The sequence below is a fragment of the Hylobates moloch genome, unplaced genomic scaffold, assembly GCF_009828535.3.
Source record: "Hylobates moloch isolate HMO894 unplaced genomic scaffold, HMol_V3 SCAFFOLD_2527, whole genome shotgun sequence".
Classification (NCBI taxonomy): Eukaryota; Metazoa; Chordata; class Mammalia; order Primates; family Hylobatidae; genus Hylobates; species Hylobates moloch.
The window spans coordinates 1-8,110 of record NW_026654802.1 but is presented as its reverse complement, the minus strand read 5'-3'; the positions used below and the strand labels follow the sequence as shown (position 1 = coordinate 8,110).

Below are 8,110 nucleotides of genomic sequence, written 5' to 3'. Positions count from 1 at the left end.
TACAGCCAGGTGGGGAAGGGGCCAAATCCCTGAACAACCCCTTCCCATAGTTCCTCTTCAAGTGCAGGGTACCCAAGAGTCAAGGCCTCGCCCCCTTTCCAGAGGCCCTTTTTCTACCCAGGTCATGGCTCCTGGCTGGGAGGGGAAGCAGATGGAGGGAGAGGATGGGGGAGGAGGGGAAGGGAGAGGCAGTGGATGAAGGAGAATGGAAGTGATGACATCCCCCTCAGCCCATTCATCCCATTCAGGTCCCCACACCCCACCTGCACTGCCAATGCCAACCTCAGAAGGAGGAAGAGGGAGCTAGGCTTAGAAGGCTCAGGCCCTGCCCCCTGGGCCACACCGATCATATGGCCTTCCTTCTCCCCACAGAAGGCCCGACCATGGACACCTCCTGAGCTGGAGGTCATCCCCCATCTCCACCCTGTTTTTTCTCTTTCTTTCTTTCTTTTCTTTCTTTTTCTTTCTTTCTTTCTTCTTTCTTTCTTTCTTTCTCTTTCTTTTTCTTTCTTTCTTTCTTCTTTCTTTCTTCTTTCCTTCTTCCCTCCCTCCCTTCCTTCCTTCCTTCCTTCGTTCCTTCCTTCTTTCTTTCTTTCCTTTCGATGGCGTCTGGCTCTGTCGTGCAGGTTGGAGTGCAGCGGTGAGATCTCGGCTCACTGCAAGCTCCCCCTCCTAGATTCACTCCATTCTCCTGCCTCAGCCTCCCAAGTAGCTTGGACTACAAGGGCCCGCCAACAAGCCCGGATAAGTTTTTGTATTTTTAGTAGAGACGGGGTTTCACCGTGTTAGCAGGATGATCTTGATCTCCTGACCTCATGATCGACCCCAGCGTCAGCCTCCCAAAGTGGTGGGATTACAGGCGTGAACCACCGCGCCCAGCGGTCCACCCTGTTTTCTACAGAGTTCTGATATTGTGACTCTGTATAAAATGGTTTGGACGCTCGACCCACCCTGTGTGTGTGTGTGTGGTTGCCCTGAGCCCACAGAAAGACACCTCCAGAGTGCGGATTGAGAAGCTTTAATTATGGGCGGATCCGGGCGTCTGCGGGCTCCGAAAGTCGGGATGGACTCGGAAGGCTGGGGGGAGGGGCCTTTGAGGAAGAGGAGGCCTGGAAGCGGGGGTCATCACAGGTCCAGGGGTGGTCCTTGGGACCCCCGCAGTCAGTGGTGCTGCGGCGGCAGAGTCCACATTGACAGCTGAGAGCCACGGCGTAGGAGACCACGGGGTTCACGCCGCGCCGGCAGCCAGGGAGCCGGATGGACTCGAAGCGCACATCGCGGTAGTTGCACACCGCCTGAGGCAGGGGCGGCAGGATCGACTGCAGCACCCTCGTCTGGAAGCCGTGTGAGTTGGGGAATGAGCATGTGCCTGGGGCCAGCGCCTCAGCTGAGCTCCCCAGCTGCCCCCACAGGTCTCAGACTCAGGAGTCCAGGAAGCCCTCTGTCCCTGCCCTCCCACACCCCATTCCCCGGCCTCTGACCGGAGAGGCAGACCACCCTTCCTCCCCCGCTGCCTCTGTGGGTCTGGCCCTGAGGTGGCAGCATCTGCCCCTGGCCCCAGGCAGCTCACCTTGGTGGCGCAGTAGCCGGCACAGATGGTGGTGTTGACGGTGACGCACACGGAGCAGCCCTCCTTCTCGATCGGCAGGGTGGCATTGACGGGGTGGCACCGTGGCCGAAGCGGCTCACTGGATGCCCATGCCCCGCCCATGCTCAGCAGCAGCAACATCAGCAGCCCCTGCGACAAGGACACTGGTTCACCCGGGTCGGAGACCGGAGCCCTGAGCCCTGGCCTTCCCATCCCCCGGGGTACACCACCCACAAAGACCCAGAGACCCTTCCTGGCATCTCCTATTCGGGACCCACCACCCGGACACCTGCCTTTCAGAGCCCACCCCACAGCCCAGAGGACCTGAGATACCCCAACATTTCAGATCCCCACCCTCAGGAACTGCCCCACCTGAAGCTTACTGGGGGTCACGCTCTTCCAGAAAGAGGTCTCCTTCCACAGCTCACACGGGTTTGCCCTTCTCATGCCAGTGATGGCCTGGAAGGAGGTGGAAGGTGCCCAGGGGCCCTGCAGTCTTACCTGGAACATCTCCATCCTTGGTGCGTCCTCTGCCTCGTGTACCTGGCTTTATACCTCGGGGTTGTGGGGGCGGCAAGGCCACCAGGAGGTGGTAGGATGCTGGGGTGAGCTCGACACTAACCCCTCGGGGGGCGAAAGGTAGACAAGGCCAGGGAGGCGCAGGAGTGGCTCAGCGGAGCGCCGCAGCCCTCTCCCCTCAGTGGTCCAGCGCCAAGGGTGAGGCGGAGACCACGGTGAAGTGACCTCAGAGACTGAGTCCTCGAGTGCTAGGGACTAGTCGAGGCTGGAGGCACAGGGAGTAGGGTGTAGGAAGGCCTGTCTCTGCCTATCGTGGGGTCTTGGGAGCCAGGAGGAGGCCGTGACCCGAGAAAGGTGCTGGACTGAAGCCTCAACCCTCCTGTATTTGAGGCTTTCCTGTGCCACAGTCCAACCTCCCAGGAGGGGCGCGGCATCGGACTTAGATTCTGCCCAATGAGAGAGGGTCTCCCCGTGACTGTGCTGCCAGGGAAGCCACTTGACCCAGATGCCCCCAAGGAGGGATTCAGCCCGAGCCCCACCTCTCCCTTAGGGACCTCCGCCCATCCTACCCTCAAGCCAGGATGCCCGGAGCGGTCCCCGGAAATGCGTGTGCTTCAGGTGATTTAACTGATTATTGAATAGGCCCGCAGGGGGTGTGTCCTGCCCGCGGGGCCACAGCCTCCAAGGACATTATCTGGACTTAGTCCCTTCCCCGCGATGCCGTAGCTGAGTGAGCGTGTCTGGGCTAGTCCCGCCCCCACATTGCCAATAGACGTAATGAGTGCGACTCAGGCTGGGTCCGGACCCCTCCTAGTAAGCGGAGGTCCCGAGCTCCGCTCGGCCGCGCGGCCCTGGGGGCGGGTCTGGGGTAGGGTTGGCCCGGCCGGCTCACACCAGCTCCGGCTTCAAGCTGCCGTAGCTGGAGTTCTCCGTGCTGTAGGCTTTCGGGACGCTGTGGATGCCCCGCAGAGGTTCCAGTGCAGGCCGCCCCAGGGCGCCTCCAGCGGGCAGAAGCGGTCGAGCCGCCGGAGCGGGTGCAGCAGGGGGCTGTAGGACTCCTGAGCCAGAGACAGGGCTCCCCGGTGCGGAATGGCCGAGGTCACTGGGCTGAGGCGTGGCACGCGGACCTGCGGTGGTCGGGGCGGCCGGGAGGAGGGCGGACAGGGCGGCCGCTGCGGGCCGTGGCCCCAGACCTGGGGCGTCTCTTCGAAGCTCCAGTAGGTCAGGTAGTCCTTGCGGGGGTATCCGGACAGCTCCGTCCTGTGGGAGCAGGGCAGGATGGTGAGGATACAGCTGGATCCTTGGGGACGAGGTTCAGACCTCGGGATCTAAGGAGTCTGCACACTCAAACTCCTGCATTTCCAGGAGAGCACCCACTTAGGAAGGACGCGACCGGGCACGCGTAGCCTGCGTTCCTGGGTCCCCGAGGTACTTAACGTCCTGGAAACTGAGCTTTCGCATCCTAGGGAAGGAAACGGGGGCTTTCGCTTCCGTGCGAAAGAGTATCTGGGGGCTGAAGTACAGAAGGAGGCCCTGCCCTCAGATCCAGAATCCCCCGGAGCCGCTGTGCAGGCTTCCTGTCCCTACCGCGGTTCCTAAGAGTTGACACTAAGGACTCCTGGGTGCTAAAAGCGGGAGGGGCTGGGGCCTGAACTGTGGTTGTTGCTGCTACAGGAGTCGAGGCTGAGACCACCGGTCAGAGAATGGGAGCCAGCCCAGGGGCTCGGCGTGCACCGGCCAAGGCGGGGGCTGTGCAGGAGGCGGTGCCGAGCGAGAGCCCGGCTTACTTGGGATAGAACCGAAAGTCCCGCGCTGAGGTGGTTAGATAGAGCTGTTGGCGGTTCAGGACGCCGTGGTCGGATACTGTGAAAGGCCGGCCAGACAGCGCGGGGTTCTTCGTGCAGGAGATTAGAGCCTGAGCAAGATTGGGGGAGGAGGCATACCCAAGACATAGATTTCATACCCCATCCCAAGCCCTGGGTCCCGAGTTCAGAATCCCTCTCCTTCGGCCTCGACAGCCATGACGGCCACGGCCCTCGCACCCCGCCCCAGAGTCAGAGCCCTTCCTGCCACCCACGCCAGGGAACTTGAGCTTCCTTCCTCATACCCGAACCCTTCCCAGCCTCACCTCCCTAAATCCAAGCCTTCCTGCTGGTCAAGGAACTCAAATCCAGGCCCCCAGCCACCAAAAACAACCTCCCTGGTTCCGCTCCCGGTCTTAAACTGTCTTGGTGTGGCCACTGGAGCTGAGCTGCATCTTGGGCAGCAACTCCACGTTACCTCTCCCAACTCCCACCCGACCACGTCTCAGAATATTCTAGTCTCGTCCCCACCCACAGCCCGCCGTCTAGCTCCGCAGCAGCTTCGGAACCCTGAAGGTGGGTTTGTAGTCCCTGGTCCTTCTGGCCTGGCCTAATGCCCAGCCCCTCCCCCGGCTCCTCTAACCTCCCGATCCCGCCCCAGACCCTTTAGCGGCCACGCCCCAAAGCCGTGATTCCTTCTGGCCCCGCCCAGGGCTCCCGGAGCTCCGCCCTGTCTCGCCAGCGCCGGCTTCCACCCAGCCACCTGGGAAGGCCCCCCGCGGCGGTGGTCTGCGAGTTGTGGGGGCTGGGGCCCGGAGTATTCCGGGGCGCGCGGGTCCCCGCTGGGAAAGCCAGTGTACTGCGCCCTCGTCTCGCTGCTCTGGTACTTTGTGGTCAGTGGGAGGCGCCAGCCGCGGTGTCTGAGCTGCGGAAAGGCGACCCAGAGACTCATGTGAAGGAGCAGGGGACTCAAATGCAGTCCCCCGCCCTGTCCCCTGCGGACTCCAGCACTCCCCAAACTTTACCTTTTCTCCTAAATCCTTGATCCCCACAGTCCGCGTGGGGTCTGCAGGCTCTGGGGCTCTGGGCTGGGCGCAGGGCCCGCCATGGGTCTTGGGCACGTAGGCCGAGCCAGAGGTTGTCTCCCATCTGCTGAGGACCTCGTTAAAAGCCCAGATGCGAGAATCCTGCTTTGCAGTCGGAGGTAAAGGGTCTGCGACCGTGGACTGGAGAGAAGGCGCTGCACATCAGCCTTAAAGACTCAGGAGTCCGTATCACCCCCCACCCCAAACTCTGACCTCTTCCGGTCGGCCCCCAGCCCTTTCCTCTGCAGTCCCTGGCATCCAGATTCCCTGGTGCCTCCTCTCTCAGACCCAGAACTCCAGGACCCTCCTGCTTCAGAGAGGAGTCCAAGCTCCCAATCCCCTTTACTTAGCCCCCATCTTTCTGGGTCGCCAGGCCTGGCAGGGCTGCAGCCTAGGGTCTGCTTACCGGCACCGTGGGCAGGGTGAAGGGTACGGGTGGGATAATGCGGTGGGCAACGTAGCTGCTGGTGAGATACCAGTTGGGCCTGGATCCAGGTACCTCGGTTGCAGAGATACGACAGCACGCAGGGCCACAGCACGGAGCCAGGGTGCCACTGGCCATGGTTCCACCCCCACTCCGTAGCCAAGCTGGCTTGTTGTGGTTGTTGCCCCAGGTGACAGAACCCGCCCACCCAGAACCTAGTCAATCAAGGGCCTGCAGGCACCTGGACGGATGGAGCGAGAAAGAGATCCAAAGACAAGAACCCAAAGAGGGGTACAAAGAAACACGAGGAGGGGGAATGGAGACTCAAAGAGAGGAGGGCAAGAAAGGGAAGGAGAAGTTCCGAATTTCAGAGACCCAGGGGGTGGGGGAGAGAGAAACCCAAAAAGAGGGACAGGGACCTGGAGGTGTCAGAGATCCAGACAGAGAGACAGAGACCCCTGCATTGCACCTAGCAACTCAGGACATCCATGAGAAACACCCCCCTTTCTTCCAGGGCCCAGATGCTCCCGGCTGCTTCCTCCCTCTACCAGGCCTGCCCACCTCAGGGTAACGATTTCCAGACATCTCCAGGGCTCCCTGACCCTCCCCGCACGCATGTGCTGAAGTAATCAGCACCAGCATTGGCTGTCCTGCCTGCCTTTGATTTGCTTGAAAAGTTCCACCTGGGTAGGCGGCGTGTGGAAAGAGGGAGGGACCCACAGAGAAGTGCACGAGACCATAGCGAAAAAGATGGGTTTTGATGAGTGAGAAAGAAATACAAGAGAAGAGAGAGACAGGGAGGAAGACACAGACCACGTTGGAAACGGAGCTATTAGTACTCACCCAGAGGCTAGAGCCACTGGAAGTTAGAGACAGAGAGGAAGGTGGCAAAAAAGAGCAAAATCAGAGATGGTAACAAGGAGATGTAGAAACGGAGGCAGCCATGCCCCACCCCACCCATGGGCCTGGTCTGTACAGATTGGTGGAGGGGGTGCCTATGTCCTTTGCTCAAAGCTGGACCTGAGAGAGAGAGAGGGGGAGAGAAAGTGAGAGAGAGAGTGTGTGTGTGCGCGCACGCGTGTGTGTGTGTTTGTCTGTGTGTTGGCAACACATGTGGGGAGATGGGTAATAGGTAAAGGGCTGTTGTGAAGTCCTGTGGTCTGTCCCAGAGAGAGAGAGAGAGAGAGAGTGAGAGAGAGAGAGAGAGTGTGTGTGTGTGTGTGTGTGTGTGTCTGTATGTCTGTGTGTTGGCAACACATGTGGGGAGATGGGTAATAGGTGAAGGGCTACTGTGAACTCCCGTGGTCTGTCCCTGGCTTCCCTTGTCATTTCTTCACCATATAGAGCTTTTGGTCACCGGGAACAATGACTCACTCTTGTAATCCCAGCACTTTGAGAGGCAGAGGCGGGCAGATAACTTGAGTTTAGGAGTTTGAGACCAGCCTGGCCAACATGGCAAAACCCTGTCTCTATCGAAAAATATAAAAATTAGCCGGGCGTAGTGGCGCACACCTGTAATCCCAACTAAGGCAGGAGAATCACTTGAACTCCGGAGGTGAAGGTGGCAGTGAGCTGAGATCACGCCACTGCACTCCAGCCTGGGCGACAGGCAAGACTCCATCTCAAAAAAAAAAAAAAAAAAAAAAAAAAATAGCTTTTGGTCTAAGCCTCTGCCTCCTCCACCCTCATTATCTCATCCCACGAGCCCATTCTTCAGACAAGGAAACCTCAGGCTGCCTTCTGCAGCCAGGCCCACAATCCCACTTACCCCTCCTCCCTGATTCAGGCTTCTGGGGCCTTTCTGTTGGATTTTGCTGACGCTACTCAAGGGCTGTCAATGAACAGTAACCCGCTGATCCTAGCCAGGGGGCCAGCGAGTTAGTCAGAACCTCATGTCCCACTCAGACGGGACAATTTTTTTTTTTTTGAGACGGACTTTCACTCTTTTTGCCCAGGCTGGAGTACAATGGCACAGTCTCGGCTCACTGCAACCTCCGCCTACCGGGTTCAAGCGATTCTCCTGCCTCACCCTCCAGAGTAGCTTGGATTACAGGCACCCGCATCCATGCCCAGCTAATTTCTTTAGGTAATTTTAGTAGAAACAGGGTTTCACCATGTTAACCAGGCTGGTCTTGAACTCCTAACCTCAGGTGATTCGCCTGTCTTGGCCTCTCAAAGTGCTGGGATTACAGGCATGAGCCATCGCACATGGCCATCAAGCTGGACAATTTTAACGTCTGTTTCTTTCCCAGTGTAGGGTATAGGTTGGCATAGGGAAGAGGGCTAGAAACCTGACTTCAGCTCCCCACCCAGGGCTCAACTCTCCAGCATCCTGATCACTTCTCATTCAACCTTGCTTATACTCCCCCTGTGATCAGTAGCTCATTATCTCAAAACAGAATATTCTAAGCCAACCCCTGCCCGCTCTCACCAAGTAAGGTTTCTCATTTGAACCCCAGCTCCCAGATACTTTAAGGCCTTCTGTAGACCATGTTCTCAAGGTCCCCTGGCCATCTGCTTGCATGTTCCAGTTTCTCTCCTCCCCCATCCACATCATGAAATGTGCCCTCCCACTCCCCAGGACGAGCAAGGTGGTGTCCTCTGTGACTGAGCAGTCAGCAACTGAACACCAAAGGTCACCAATGATCAAATCCATGAGAGTTGATCTGAGGAGTTATGTATTAGGGCTAAG

General features: G+C 58.7%; 2 protein-coding genes across 3 annotated transcripts; both read right to left on the bottom strand.

Moving 5' to 3' along the window:
• Positions 1-1,002: 1,002 nt before the first annotated feature.
• Positions 1,003-7,964, bottom strand: LOC116464985 (choriogonadotropin subunit beta 3). Of its 2 annotated transcripts, none has more exons than XM_032148204.2 (3): positions 7,850-7,964; positions 1,571-1,738; positions 1,003-1,334 (listed from the first exon to the last, which is right to left on the bottom strand). In XM_032148204.2, exons 1-3 carry the CDS (start codon positions 7,940-7,942, stop codon positions 1,023-1,025), a joined length of 573 nt encoding a protein of 190 aa, XP_032004095.2. In that variant the 5' UTR covers positions 7,943-7,964; the 3' UTR covers positions 1,003-1,022. The 2 variants fall into 2 exon arrangements, with proteins under 2 accessions (XP_032004095.2, XP_058291193.1); XM_058435210.1 differs by lacking the exon at positions 7,850-7,964 and adding an exon at positions 2,090-2,636 and having other exon boundaries at positions 1,010-1,334.
• On the bottom strand, positions 2,996-5,586 carry LOC116464986 (uncharacterized). The gene is made up of 5 exons (XM_058435209.1): positions 5,401-5,586; positions 4,935-5,135; positions 4,673-4,834; positions 3,895-4,022; positions 2,996-3,367 (listed from the first exon to the last, which is right to left on the bottom strand). Exons 1-5 carry the CDS (start codon positions 5,554-5,556, stop codon positions 3,013-3,015), a joined length of 1,002 nt encoding a protein of 333 aa, XP_058291192.1. The 5' UTR covers positions 5,557-5,586; the 3' UTR covers positions 2,996-3,012.
• Positions 7,965-8,110: the final 146 nt, after the last annotated feature.